This window comes from Heliangelus exortis, chromosome 6, assembly GCF_036169615.1.
Source record: "Heliangelus exortis chromosome 6, bHelExo1.hap1, whole genome shotgun sequence".
In the NCBI taxonomy this organism is placed as follows: domain Eukaryota; kingdom Metazoa; phylum Chordata; class Aves; order Apodiformes; family Trochilidae; genus Heliangelus; species Heliangelus exortis.
Genome location: NC_092427.1, coordinates 24,033,974 through 24,048,204, shown reverse-complemented (window position 1 = coordinate 24,048,204; position 14,231 = coordinate 24,033,974). Strand labels below are relative to the sequence as shown.

General features: G+C 36.3%; 1 protein-coding gene across 3 annotated transcripts in view; it reads right to left on the bottom strand.

Moving 5' to 3' along the window:
- Positions 1-14,231, bottom strand: part of TTN (titin) — a 237,288-nt gene that overhangs the window by 147,261 nt on the left and 75,796 nt on the right. For all 3 annotated transcript variants that reach the window (XM_071747224.1, XM_071747225.1, XM_071747226.1), the window contains exons 84-105: positions 11,783-12,064; positions 11,252-11,530; positions 10,860-11,141; positions 10,462-10,740; positions 9,687-9,974; positions 9,261-9,539; positions 8,892-9,170; positions 8,514-8,792; positions 7,701-7,988; positions 7,263-7,550; positions 6,424-6,714; positions 5,424-5,711; positions 4,404-4,496; positions 3,999-4,281; positions 3,575-3,755; positions 3,144-3,233; positions 2,793-3,060; positions 2,435-2,695; positions 1,657-1,866; positions 1,470-1,547; positions 1,329-1,355; positions 609-656 (exon numbers count right to left, since the gene is read on the bottom strand). In XM_071747224.1, the coding sequence (XP_071603325.1) occupies positions 609-656; positions 1,329-1,355; positions 1,470-1,547; positions 1,657-1,866; positions 2,435-2,695; positions 2,793-3,060; positions 3,144-3,233; positions 3,575-3,755; positions 3,999-4,281; positions 4,404-4,496; positions 5,424-5,711; positions 6,424-6,714; positions 7,263-7,550; positions 7,701-7,988; positions 8,514-8,792; positions 8,892-9,170; positions 9,261-9,539; positions 9,687-9,974; positions 10,462-10,740; positions 10,860-11,141; positions 11,252-11,530; positions 11,783-12,064 (4,941 nt within the window). The remainder of the gene's footprint in view (positions 1-608; positions 657-1,328; positions 1,356-1,469; positions 1,548-1,656; positions 1,867-2,434; positions 2,696-2,792; positions 3,061-3,143; positions 3,234-3,574; positions 3,756-3,998; positions 4,282-4,403; positions 4,497-5,423; positions 5,712-6,423; positions 6,715-7,262; positions 7,551-7,700; positions 7,989-8,513; positions 8,793-8,891; positions 9,171-9,260; positions 9,540-9,686; positions 9,975-10,461; positions 10,741-10,859; positions 11,142-11,251; positions 11,531-11,782; positions 12,065-14,231) is intronic.

The window sequence follows — 14,231 nt, the reverse complement described above, 5'->3', positions numbered from 1 at the left end:
ATAAAATATTTAGAATAAAACATGAGTGTGATGGTTTCTTGTAAATAAAGAAAAACCCTAGTGCATTAGGAAAATAGAAAAGATAATTCTATTGCAGCTGCAGGAAGAAAGCAACATGGTTCTCGTTTTGACAGTTTACTGTAGCTGGAAAAATATATTTTGAGTGGGAATTACCAGTCTACCTTTATTTGAATTCTGACCCTTTACAGTTTTCTTTTTCTCATTGCCATTTTACTTTTTTTTTAGTAATTCAGACAGTTTGTTTAAAAGATGTTTCTGTGTCAAAAAGAATAGTAGAAAAGGAAGAATGTTCAAAAGAGGAAAATCGAAATGAAAGAAAGATGGAATGAACACAAGACTGATATGAAAACAAGATAGAAACGACAAATTCTTAAGAGAAAGGGCTTCATTCCTGCCACTCTCTGTGTATAGTTTTCCCAGCAAAACAAACCTATCCAAGCAAACTTTTGCTCATATCATATTTGCATAGAGGCATTTAACTAGATCTTATGACTGAGCTAAGATTTTTCTCTGAGGTTCCCACTGGGCTGCTGCTTTATTACAGAGAAAAACCAGCACTATGGAACAAGTATGGTTTGTTACCCTACCTTCAGCTTGTTTTTGAGATGGGACTGCAACCTTGGCATCAGGAACATCTAGAAAATCAAAATGTTTAATTGACTTAATAAAAAAATAGACTTGAATATGCCATCCCCGAGAATAGGGGACAGCAAATGTTCTTATCTTCATGGTGCTTTAATCTTTCTGTTCTAGCTCACAAGGATGGTATCTTGCTCCTCAAGATTAAGCTGGCTGACCAGCAGCTAACTAACTGCATTAACCTTCAAGTCTGGCCAGAATCTACACTGTTTCATTTTATTCCTAGCTCTTTACATTCAGAAAAAAAAGGTCATTGTTACATCACAAGGAGAGGATTTCTACCCATTTTGCCTCCTTGGATGTTTTTTTCAGTTGTGTAGAGAACGTTGAACCTAATCACTGGTGTGACTTTGTTGTTCACTTTCAGTCATTCAAACAAAAATAAAGTTCTGGATTTTAGAGAACGTGGCTTGCAGTATTGTACAAAATGGGGCCCCAGACACACTAGTGTAATTTATTTTGGAATTTTCATATTATTGATTGCCACTATTTATGAGAATAAGTAGTTCCTTGTATCCACAGATAAGGAATATTTGTTCAGGGTGTAGGTTTGGCATTATAAAACTAGGAAAAAAGGATTTGAAACTAAAAAATTAAGCAGGGAAGTGTGTTACATCTATGACAGAGTTTATACATAATCTTGGGCAAGTCTTGCTCATGATCTTTACCTGGTGGCTTCAACTCCAGTTTGATTTCTGCAAAAGAATATTGGATTTATGTTAGGACTCTTTATTTTTTCAGAATCATGTTTCAAACTCAGGATTTTGTAGATGGCTATGACCACTAATTTGTTTAGCAAATTTGCTAACCTTTGGTTACCAGATAGAGCTCTGCAGTGCTTCTTGCTTCTCCTCTTGGTTCAAGGCGAGCAATTACAGAATATACACCTGCAATACCCAAGAATATTGATATGTATATGTCTTTACAATTAAAAAAACCAGACAACAAAATCAGACAGAAGAATGGCATAAGCCATGCATTCCATGCATTTTTTACCTTCATCTTCTGCAGTTACGTTGTGGATAGTCATATAATGACAGCGACCTTCATTTCTGAAGCTGTACTTGGGACTTTCTCTCAGTTCAGTGGGGCCTTTATACCATGTCACAATTGCATCATCAAAAGACACCTCGCATTCAAAGGTTGCAGACTGGTGTTCACTCACTACAATGTTCTGTATGCTCTTTGTGAACTGAATTGGTTCCGCTGTTTTTAGAAAGAAAAAATAAATCAACAGTTATGCACCACCAGGACATTTAGCTTATTTAATTCCTTCTCGTAGTTTTGATAATAGCTAAATAAGAGCTTGAAACAATAGATGTTGAAAAAGCAGAGCAAGAAAAAGGAATTCAATCTCCTATGAAGATTTCTATGTAAGAATGAAGATTAGAAGACACAAGAGTACAACTACAGCAAGATTTCTGTGCAGATAAATTATACAAGACAAGCCATTAAGGAAATGAAAGATACAGAAGAATTAAGAAAAAGAGGAAATCCAAGGAAAATGTAAGAGCATAAGAGAAAAAGAAATATGACTTGACTGCTTGAGGGCCAGGGCACATTAGTAATGATGACTTAGTTAAATACTAAGTTATACAAGTATGTCATATATTTTTCAAAGAGAAAGGAAAGCAAGATTTCTTGTTTAGTCCATTTCCAAGTTTGAGAATATCTCTTTAAGAAATTCCTTTTATTTTTATTTCTTCTATTAATGGAACATCCAGAACCTCTTTATTGCTACAGTAATAAAGAGATTCTATATCTGTTTACAAACCTTCAATGGCCAGATCTGCAGTTGTTTCTAGATTTTCAAGCTTGCAGGTATACTGTCCCTGGTCTTCTGTTCTAACATCCTTGATGATGAGTTTGTGTACTTTGTCAGAGATTTGTGTTGAATATCTCCCTCCTATCTTAATGGGTCTCCCATTTCTATACCACTGGGACTTGGCATTTGGGATAGAGAACTGACAAGACAGCGTGCATGTGTTTCCTTCCTTGAAAGTAGTGTCATGAAGATGTCGTTCAACTGCAGGTTCTATTAGCATGTTAAAACATACATTTTAGCAGACATCAGACAGTGGAATAATTAAAGTGTAAAATAATTCCAATACAGACTTCGAAACTACACTTACCAATGACAGTTAGCTTGGCACTGGCAATGTGTGGTCCACATACTATTCTGAAATTTCCCTGATCTTCAGGTTGGCAGTTCCTGATTCTCAGTATGTGGCGATCACCCTCAATTCTAATTTCATATTTGTCATTGGAGTCCAGTTTCTGGGTTCCCTTGTACCATGAAAGTTTAATTTCTGGATAGTTAATTTTAATTTCACATTCAAAGATAGCATCTTCATCTGTTAAAACCGTTTGATTTTCAATGTCTCTTATCAGAGTAATAGGCTGAAAAAAATTAGTTTGAATCAGTTTTAGGCTTCCTGTTGTGTGTTTGGGTATTTCACAAATCGTTCCAGAAATATGTTTACCTCTGTCTGTGAGAGTCGTTGCTGAATAAAAGCTACAAGTTCATCAAACTCCTGATCTTCTCTTCGAGCTTTTTCTGTCAGCTCAATTTCCTGTAAAATGGCAGAATATACTCAAAGACCAAAGAATACTAGGTATCAAGCTGTCATGTTTATCCAACATAGATTTAGTTCCAACATCAAATTTTCTGTAACTGTACTGTAACTTCCAATCTTAAAAATTGCAGCCGAGTTGTAAAGACAGAATGTATTTGGCCAGATGGCCCATTCATGTTTTTGTGTGTTTGAACATGAAAGAAACTGAGAACTGTCAGTAAAAGACCTAAGGAAAAATTCCTGCGTACAAGGTAACTTTGGTGTGTGGACACCAATTCTGTTCAAAAGAACGATGTTAACCCTAACAAAGCCAATGCTGCAGTCACCCTGTATCTTACCAATCTATGGCTTTCTTCTGCTTGGGTTTGCTTTAGTAACTCAAAGGCTTGCAGGAGGCCACGGAAATCTGTAATTCCATACATGCGAGCGTATTTCTCGTATTCTTTGGGATCTACGTTTTTCAGAAGTTCCAAGATATCAATAGGTTGCTCTTCCTCTTCCTTCTTTTTTGTTGGAGTGCTATTCAAATCAATGACATAAGTTAAGTATACAATGGTTCATTCCTAGGAAGCTGATCACTGAAAAAATGAATCAGCTTAGAGCTGCCCTGAGCAGTCAAATTGTTTAATCTAGTCAGATGTTTCCTTTTTTACTACAATTATTCATGTTTAATGAATATTAAAAAATATCTGAGATGCATATAATAAAAAAATGTTTCTTCTCTTTTGATGACAAATTACTCCACAAAAACTTCCCATATACCTTTTTAGTTTTGCCCTGAGATCCCCTTCAACAACTTCTTTCTTTCTTTCTTCAACTTGCAAGTTTACACTCCTCTCAATTTCACCATGTTGGTTAAAAGCCACACATTTATACATGCCAGAATCAGTTTTTATTGCATCCTTTATTTCTAGTTTGGCTTCATCTCCTCTCTGCTGGATTGTGATGCGACCTCCCTGGTTGAGCTGTCTCCATTTTCCCTTCAGCCATTTCACATTAGGAATCGGATCTCCTCCAACTTTTGCAATAAATTTTGCAACAGTCTCTGCAGAAAGATGTAAATGAGGAAGCTAAGTCTTTCCAGCTATCTGTGACAGCAAGACATACTCTTGAACAAAAGATGTAGGCAAATAGAAGACAATATACTTTTTTGAAAAGAGTTCTTACTTTCCATGACTTTTATACTCTGAGGCTCTGACACAAAATAAAGTTTTCCTTCCACTTCTGCTTTCTTAGCTGCTGGTGCAGCTGCTGGTTTTTCTAAAAAACAGATAAAAAGATGGCTTCATGTAATAGTTTATCTTCATGTGTAATGGTGCTTCCAAAGGAATTGGAAAACATTAATTAATTACAGACATGGAACAAAATATTATGTAATAGATAAAACCATAAAATATTTTCCTACTGTTTGAACTAGTAGTTTATTTTCCAGATGAAACTGAACACTGTGGGCCACATTGTGTTACTCATTAACTTTAGTCAGGTAATATATATGCTGCATGGATGCAAACTTATAGATGGATATGCAAATAAGAAATTTCACCATCACTGTTACTTGCAATTTTATTTTTAATCAGTGATCTGTTAAATTATCTTGTTTTTTTTCTTTTGTTTTATTTTGTTTTCAATTTGCATATTTCTTAGACTTGTGGCTACCCATGAAGAGAAAAAACTTTCTACATATTACTGAACTCTTGTGTTTTTTATGCAATGGTAAAAGACCTACATTCATGTTTAGAAAATAGTTACTTTCAACTAAGAGGTCAAAATGTCTTAGAGCTGTAACAGTCCTGAAAAAATCACCCTCTAAATCAACATGGTCAATCAAATTCCTTTTGCATCCTGGTTCCATCCTTTCCATAAAATACACATGTCCAAGTATTTTCACACATTGCGCTTGCATTTTTCTTAAAGTTGCTGTTTACATTTGGGAACAAAATTCTTAATCTTTTTGGTAAGAATATGCTATTGATTTGATATTGATCTCCCACTGTTCATGTTGCTATTTATATATAAACCATTGTCAAACATAATGACTTCCCTGATAGTACAGTTTTGCAAAGAACTAAGAGATACTAACTACTTATTATAAGTTTATTAACTTTCTGTCTCACAGAAAATGAAGCAGGATGGATTTTTTTTTTTAATTTCCCATCATATGTCTTGATTTTCTCTATGTTACTGTACCTTTAACTGTCACTTTAGATTTGCAAGTATCAGTGCCAGCTGCATTTGAAGCTTTGCATACATATTCTCCTGCATCGGATTTGGTAACTGCAGAAAGCTCCAGAAGAGCTACTCCATTAGCAAAGCTGAAGTTGCACTTGTCTGAAGCTTTTATTTCTCTCCCTGCCTTCAGCCACTGAATCCGAATTGGCTGTGATCCTTGGACATGGCAGCTGAGATGTAGGGTATCACCTTCCTCTGCTGCTGCTGGCTGCAAGGGCTGGTCAAAAACTGGAGGCTTTTTAGGTTCTGGAATATGAAAATGTTTGAGTGAATACTCAAGGAATGAAAGTATGATTAAGAATATAAGAAAAAAAAGAGAAATACATGTGATTCTTAAGAAGACAATGGCAAGGAATGAAAGAGGATAAACACAAGTCTGAGAGTGTCAATCAGACTTTTAAAAAATGGAGTAAGTATCAAGAGATGTGGCAAACATGCAAGAATTGTCTTTTCTCCACGCAGCAAGGACACACACATGCAAAAAAAAAAAAACCAAAAAAACCAAAAAAAACCAAAAAAAACCAACCAAAGCACTATTATTAGGCTGCAAAACTATGGAAGCATCTTCAAAGACACAAATATGAAATCTGCTGTGAGTATTATGATGAAGTGCCATCCTGCCAAAATGCACTCTCAAGGCTGCCCAAACTTAGATGTAATAGTACAGAAAAAATTATGTTCTATTAAGAGACTGACTAAAAATTGAACAGAAACACCACATTGATTTCAATGTTCACTTCAGTTCAGTTGTAGCAAATAAAGGAAAAGTAAAGAAGCCCTTCCCCAGAAAATACCGTTTAATTTTAATCACAAAATTAAAAGTATTTTATCTTGTCTATGTCAGGACAAATTACAGCTGTTAAGGTGAGTAAAACAAGGTCATAAGAATGAAGCTGTATATTTGCAGCTAACATTAAGAAAAAAGTAAGAAGCAAAGAAAAAGAAGACTTCAACTAACCTCTGATAACCACTGAAGATGTACACAATACACTTCCTGCTTCATTGGACACTTTACAGGTATATAACCCAGCATCTGATTGCTCTACGCTCTTTATATGCAGAAGTAAGATATGGTTTTCGAAAGATATTTCACAATGAGGGCTTGAATGAACTTCCTGGTTGTTTTTATACCAAGCAACAGTCAAAGGCAGAGAGCCAGAAACACGGCCCTCAAGTTTAAGTTCATTCCCTTCTGTTTCTTCTACTGCTTCAGATAATTTCTTAGTAAAAGTAGGTGGAGTTTTTCGTTCTGTAAGAAAATACCAAAACATAATATTGAAATTCTATTAATCAAGTCTGAAATGAAAAATTCCAAAGAAAATATTTCAAGAAAAAGTTGAACATTGAGGAATTGATATTTGCTCTTATTTAAGTAAGGTTTTTTTGTTAAGTGAAAAAGTATGTCAAGATAAAAAGCAGTTGTCTTGTTCTTATGTTCACTGTCACAGCTGATTTTTCTATTTGAAAAAAACCACCCTCTTAGACTAAGTCAAGTGCAACTAAAAAACAAACAAAAAGACCAAAAAACCCCACAAGATTTCTGTCAAGTGCTAAAGAAAGAAACAGGCCAAATCCTATAAAGAAGATAGGCAAAAGAAAATATTCTTTCATTCCTCCTCCCATTGTTGTTAGTGACCCTTCCAAATGCCCTTAAGAGACCCAGAGGTATTTATAGATAGGTACTTTCAAGCTATATCTCAAAAGTTTGTTCTCAAACTTACTTCACAGCAATTAGGCTAGCACCCTTTATAATTCAAGGAAGAAAAATGTACACTTTATGTGTAATCTATTTAGTACCTTTTACAGTCAATTGAGCTGTGCAAGAATCCTTTCCAGCTTCATTGCTAGCATAGCATGTATACTTCCCAGCGTCTCCCTTGCCAACTCTCAAGATGGTCAAGTGGGCTGTGTTGTCTATGTAACTGACTTGATAGTTTCCTCCTGTTCTAATCTCTTGACTGTCTTTTGCCCAAGTGACTCTAATAGGCTGTGTTCCAGAAATGTGACACTCAAAGTCAGCACTTTCTCCAATAATACCATCCCTGGGTGTCATTGGAATGTCAAAGAATGGTGGAGTCTTCCCTTCTGAAGAGTGAAAAAGAAAAAGCATCACTTTAAAATCTTAATTTGCTTTCAAACTCTGTGAAATAAATATTATTTGTGCAATATATATCCATGTATAAAGCAAAAGTGAGTTTTAAGATATTTCAATTAAATATTTCACAGCCCACCAACCTGTAAGGACAAGCCTGCCACTAGAAGAAGCAGTTCCAATTGCATTGGTAACTGTGCAGGTATATTGCCCAGTAAGGCTCCTATCTGTCTTCAAAATCCGGAGAGTTGCTACATTATCTATGAAGGATGTGTGAACATTGTGGTCCTCTTTTACACGTACGCCATCTTTAGACCAAGATACTTCAATTGGTTCTGAACCAGCAATCCCACAATCAAAGATAACTGGTAAGCCAACAGTTTCATGTACATCTCTTAATTTTCGTGTGAAAGAAGGAGGAAGTTTACGCTCTGTAAGAAAACAGGTATTTTACAGTGAGAGTTTTCAAAAGACATGCGCCTATTGCTGTACTCACTGATGATCACTGCCTAATATACTGTGGACAATTTTTGCTCAAGACATCTGATTTAAAATGTTATTTAGTGTATAATTTATTTGGAACCTGATATGAGAAGAGCACTGTGCATATATTTGCAGGAAAACATATACCGTTCTGCCCTCAGTTTCACCCACTGAGCTTAACCCTCAGAACCACTAATGGTGGGAACAATTGAAGCAACATCCTCAATGGGGAAGGAAGATGCAGAAGCCTGTGTCCCCACAGAAGATCTGTGGTCAGTAAGAGATGTATTTCAATTAGCTTTATCAGTAGGCCTTTTTTTAATAGAAGACAGTGCCACAGGATATCTTACATGTCGAAGAACAGTAAGGGAGCAGGGAAAATGTTCTGGGTTTTTTTGGTTTGTTTTTTTTAATAGCTAAGTACACTTAAGAACAATAGGCCACTTTCCTATTTTTAGAAATGAAATATTCACCTTGAACTGTCAGCAAAGACGATGAAGCAGCCTCCCCAACAGTGTTTTCTACTTTGCAGATGTACTCCCCACTGTCACTACTGTCTACCTGGCTGAAAACCAGAGTGGCAACTTGGTTCTTAAAGTGCATTTTCACAGTAGCAGTTCCTCTCAGCTTTGTGTCGCCTTTGTACCACGATACAATCATTTCTGGTGTTCCAGCAACCTGACACTGTAAAGACGCAGAATCCCCGACAGTCACCTGCACTGGCTCCAAGGGTCTAATGAAGTATGGAGGTTCTGAAGAACAAACACATAACCATTAACATAGAAACATATTACACAATGACCTTTGGTAGATCAAAGAACACTGGATCAAGTGATGGTGGCTTGACGCACCTAATATAGTGATTGCACCATGACAGTTGTCTTGTCCAGAATCGTTTTCAATATGACAAGAATATTGTCCCTGATCTTCTAGTTTGCTACTAGGGATTTCCAGTATGGCAGATGTTTCTGTAGTGGTGATACTACACTTTTCAGAGTGAATTATTGTTACTCCATTTCTCTTCCATGTCACTGAAATCGGTGGAGTACCCGTGTATGTGCATTCCAAGATTAAATTTTTCCCTTTCTCTACACTTAAGTCGTTCACCTTCTTCACAAATTTGGCTGGTTCTATAATGAATAATAGGAAGAAAATTATATAAAACAAAGAGATAATTTTTAGAAGCATAAGAAGCATAAGAAACAGAATTCTGGACAAACCTTTGACAAAGAGTTGTGTTGTGCAAGAAACCTTTCCTGCCTCATTAGAGACCTGGCATGTATATTCACCACTCTGAAGTGGCTCTACATCAAACAGCTCCAGCTCTGCAATTGAATCTTGCAAGGTGATACTGCATCTGTGTCCTGGTACTAGCTCAACACTGCCTCTAAACCATTTAACTTCCAGTGGAGTGGAGCCTTTTATGATACTGGTAAATGTGACGTTTGCCCCAGACAAAACATTCAGTGCTTCAGGTTTCTTCACAAAAGATGGTGGTTCTAAGCATGCAAATAAAACAGACAGAGATGTACATTGGAGTTGCTGATGAAGAGCAGAGTAATCAGAAAGATGTGACAAAGCAAAGAGTGAAGACTTTTTAAAAAGAAGTCTGTGACCTCTTACTCTGGCTTGTTACTGATACTGACCTCTAACACTCAAAAATGCACTGCATTCATCAGACCCAGCTACATTAGTAGCTCTGCACAAGTAAGTTCCCATATCATATTCCTGAAGTCCAATCACTCTCAGAGAACAGGTATTGTCTGTAAGGGTGGCCTGATATTTGTCTCCACTGGTAATCTCTTGTCCGTCATGAAACCAGGAAACCAGAATAGGTGGGGACCCATAAACTTTGCACTCCAGTACAGCGGAAGAACCCAGCTGACCACATGTTTCTTTCAGTTTTCTTGTGAAAGACGGAGGTATAATGCGATCTGAATTTGTTAAAAATGAATAAATAAGTAAATAAATAAATATTACTGTATGGGAGCTTAAAATGCAAAAAGTTCTCCATACTTAATAAAAGCAGTTAACTTTCTCTTGATATATCTGCTTTAGTAGAAATTAATTTGAAAAACAGATAGTTTGTGGCTAAAGATATGCTGGAACTTTCATTCAAATTTTTTGAGGGACACCTTTTATTTTTGCAGTTCTTTTTCATAAGCAACAATATTGCACCAGCTGTCCAAGAGGACACATAGGTTAATGCTGAGGAAATCAAGCCCTTGCAACAAGTTCTGCCCCTCAGAGGTTAGGTAGGAATCCATTCTTTATGCCTCTCAAGAAGCGTGACAAGTACTCCTAAGATTATTCAAGCAGTGTGTCTCTTATCCTGCCAGTCATGAGAAACAGCTTGCTACCTGAAGGCTCTGTAAAAGAACTATAGGATCAGATGTGACTCAAAAAGAGTAGTCAACTAACCTGAAACATGCACTGATGCTGTGCAGCTGCTTTTACCAACACTGTTTTTCACCTCAAAAGTATATTCTCCACTGTCTTCTAGTCCTGCATTGAGGATCTTAAGCCCAGATACTTTGTTGAAGAAACTGATCTTATATTTATGGTCAGTGGACAATTCGTTCCCATCCTTAAACCACCTAGCAGTAAGCTCTGGTGTACCATCTACTGTGCATTCCAGAGTACAAGAGTCTCCAGCTGTAACTTTGACTGGGCCTGGCTTCTCTACAATGACTGCAGGTTCTGCAATGAGATGCAAGTCAAAACATTTTTAAAAACAATGCAATAGATATTAGGAGCATAAAACATGAAATTTTAAAGTGTCTTAAAGCATATTGTATTTTTTATCCCATGCTACTAACCAAGCACTGTCAGCAGGGCAGAGCATTCCTGAACTCCAGCATCATTTTTTATCTGGCAAATGTATTTCCCAGCATTGGCTGGTTCTGCATTTCCAATTTGCATGGTTGCTGTGTTTTCTGAATAGGAGATCCAAAGATTATCACTTTCTCTAATGATTTCCCCTTTGTCTTTTAACCACACAACAGAAATGGGCTGTGCTCCTTCTACTTCAGCCTGCAATTCAATCGACTCCCCAGCTACGACAGTGAGATCACTCAGCTTCTTCACAAAGGTTGGTGGTGCTATTTAAGAGAAGATATTTAACAGTAAAAAAACATGCCAGGAGCGGAAAAGTAGGAGGAGACTGACAGGAACAATGAAATGTCAAGAAGGTGCCAATGTTTATACAAACCTCTTAGTGTTACAGAGGCAATACAGGAGTCACTTCCCACATCATTTACAGCTTTACAGTGATATTCACCAACATCTGCAGTATCCACATTGAGAATGTGAATGCTAGCTAGGTAGTTTTCAGACATGACCTTGTACTTCCTGCTGCTCCGAATTTCTCGTTTGTCTTTATACCATGAAATCTGGAATGGAGGAGTGCCCTGAAGCTCACATTCCAGGTGGATATCAGACCCTTTCAAGGTCTGGACTGGATGGGGCTTCTTGGTAAAAATGGGAGGTGCTGAAAGAAACAACAAAATGGGTTAAAGTTTGTGTTATTTGAGCAAAAGAGACTAAAGAGGCCAGACTACTGAGGCAGAAATTCTGATGTTGAACAACAAAGACAAACCATAAATAAGGAAGAGAAGGAAAGAGATAAACCAGCTAGTCAGGCAGGTTTTGGTCTTTCTGACTAAAGACAGTAGGATTTAACAGCTTTTCAACAAGAGGACTCATACAGATAGAAAGTTAAGGAAAGAACTGGGATTCTGACCTTTTACTTTCAATGTGGTACTGGTGCTTGCACTACCCGCTGGATTCTGTGCTTCACAAGTGTAGTCACCGCTGTCTTCAACACTAAGGTTGTACATTTCAATGACTGCCATTGAATCCACAAAGGACATTCTATGTTTTTCACTGGGATGGATTTTGGTTTCGCCTTTGTACCAGGTGACTTTGATTTCTGGAGAACCACTTATTTTGCATTCATATGTAGTGGAATCATATTGTTTCACAAGTCTTGAAGAATCTAGTTTCTTAATAAACCTTGGTGGTTCTGGAAAGCCAAAAAGGGCAGATGATGCTTTAAAATATGCTGATTCTTTACATAAACAGGGAAATATGTAATAGAAAACAAACTTTGGGGACTTAGCAAGCATCCCAAAAAATAAGAACTGCTCTAATTGTAATTAGAATTATTCACAGCAATTGCTATGAATTTCTTTTTACATGATATCAAGTTGGTTCAAAATCTAGATTAGGAAGCAAACAAGCTCTCTATCCGCATTTGAGTTTGCTTCTTCTTACTTTATTGTCTCACACTGCTTCTCTTTTTGTGTATTCAGTACAGACGAGCTGATGTGTGGTTTTCTTTAATTAATACCCTCTTGCATTTCAGCCAAGAAATATTATTAAGTGTATTTATGTTGAGCATTACAGAAACTGCTTTATATCTTAATATGCCATTAACGGTTGATATAGCCAGTAAATGTTTCTGCATTATAACCCTTCACATATATACATATAAGAAATAAAAGTCAAGTTTATGCAGCAAACAAAGATGTTCAGAGTAATCACACTGGGAAGAATTATGAGGTGGCTGGTATTACACAAATTGGTGTAACTGAAAAGTAAACCAGATGGTCGCATTTTGTTCTGTAAGGAGAGAAAGGGGTGGAGGTTTGCCACCTTTAATCAAAAATACCATACAGATGATTCAGAATCACAAGACTAAATGCTCATAGATCAAAAAGATATAACTAGTAAAACCAAGAGGTGTTAATGTGGGCACAGCAAAAGAATCTCCCTGCAAAACAGGATGAAGTGCTTTTTTGTGCATCTGCCTGTAAAGTGTAGGAAGAATATCTATTTTACTGTGTGCTATTTCAACATGTGGGACATTTGCACAACATCCTACGTTACTAGTAAAAAACTTCCTTACAGTTTCTAAAAATAAATATGTTGGCCTGTTAACACAAGACTCTTGGAACCTTAGTGATTTACTATCAGATTTCATTTTGAAGAGTTGATTATCTATCTGTATACTAGCAGTTGCCCAGTAGTCACACTCTAATTCCATTCCATTCCTTTCCAAAAATAAGGATACACATTAATAAGGTATTTACCTAGAATATAAAGCATTTTCTAGAATCTAAAACTATTGTAAAAAGCTACAGATAGGGAATATTAGATGTTAAATTGGGAAAGTTAATAAAAACTGGGAGATTTTCAGGTTAATTGAACCAAAGAAAAGGCTATGTGTCTTTGAAGTGAGATAGCATCTGCTTAAATTGAACACACGAGATCAATGTGTTCAAAGAGCAAAACCCCTTCCTATACAGAAAACGGCTGACAAGCAATGAACATTATTAATTTTTCACCCCTGGGGAAATTTTACAAATTCTTAAAGCTGTGAACTGAGTGCCAGTGTTAAGTTCAAGATAAAAAAATAAAACAATAATAATCCTGGGAAAAAAATAATTTCAAGATTTCATGAAGACAGAGTTGAAGAGTAAGCAAGTACATAAGGTTATTCAGGATGATTTTATGAATATTAACTCTGGTAAAGTAGATTATGTTATCATTAATAACAAACAAATTGTATTCTGGTGGAAGGAATTTTTAAACTTTTTTAAGAAGTTAGATTTACTGCTACAATCTTTTAATGGTTTTTGTAAGTCAGCCTAAATATTAACAGCATCACTACTTGCCACTGAATCCACAGGTAACTCAGTCTGCCACACTCTTCCCATACCACCAAGAAAAATCCTTATGGATAGAATATACTCTCTCTATACATAATACATTTGACAAGAAATTATTACAAAATCTTGCCAGTAGCCGTTCAATTTCTTGTGTTATATTAGAGAGTAAAAGTAATAGTATTTACTCTTCAAACGTCCACCACCCTCTCACCCACCAAATTCATACAGAGGGGAAAAAAAAAGAAAGCACTAAATCAGCAAGGGCTTTTGAACTCATGCATAATTCAAGTAGCATATTTTGCATTTGTTCATCTATAAAATCAGTAAGAATGAGATATCTGGAACAGCTATAGATAAACCAAATGTTTCCACCTACATTGAGGAAATTGTACTAATATATGTGTCACTTGTACAAGTTTGATGTAGTCATAAATTTAAATGATTGAAATGTATAAAATCCACACCCTATCTGGAGAAGCAAAATATGGGTGGAATGGATATTTGTCACCACGTCTGCCC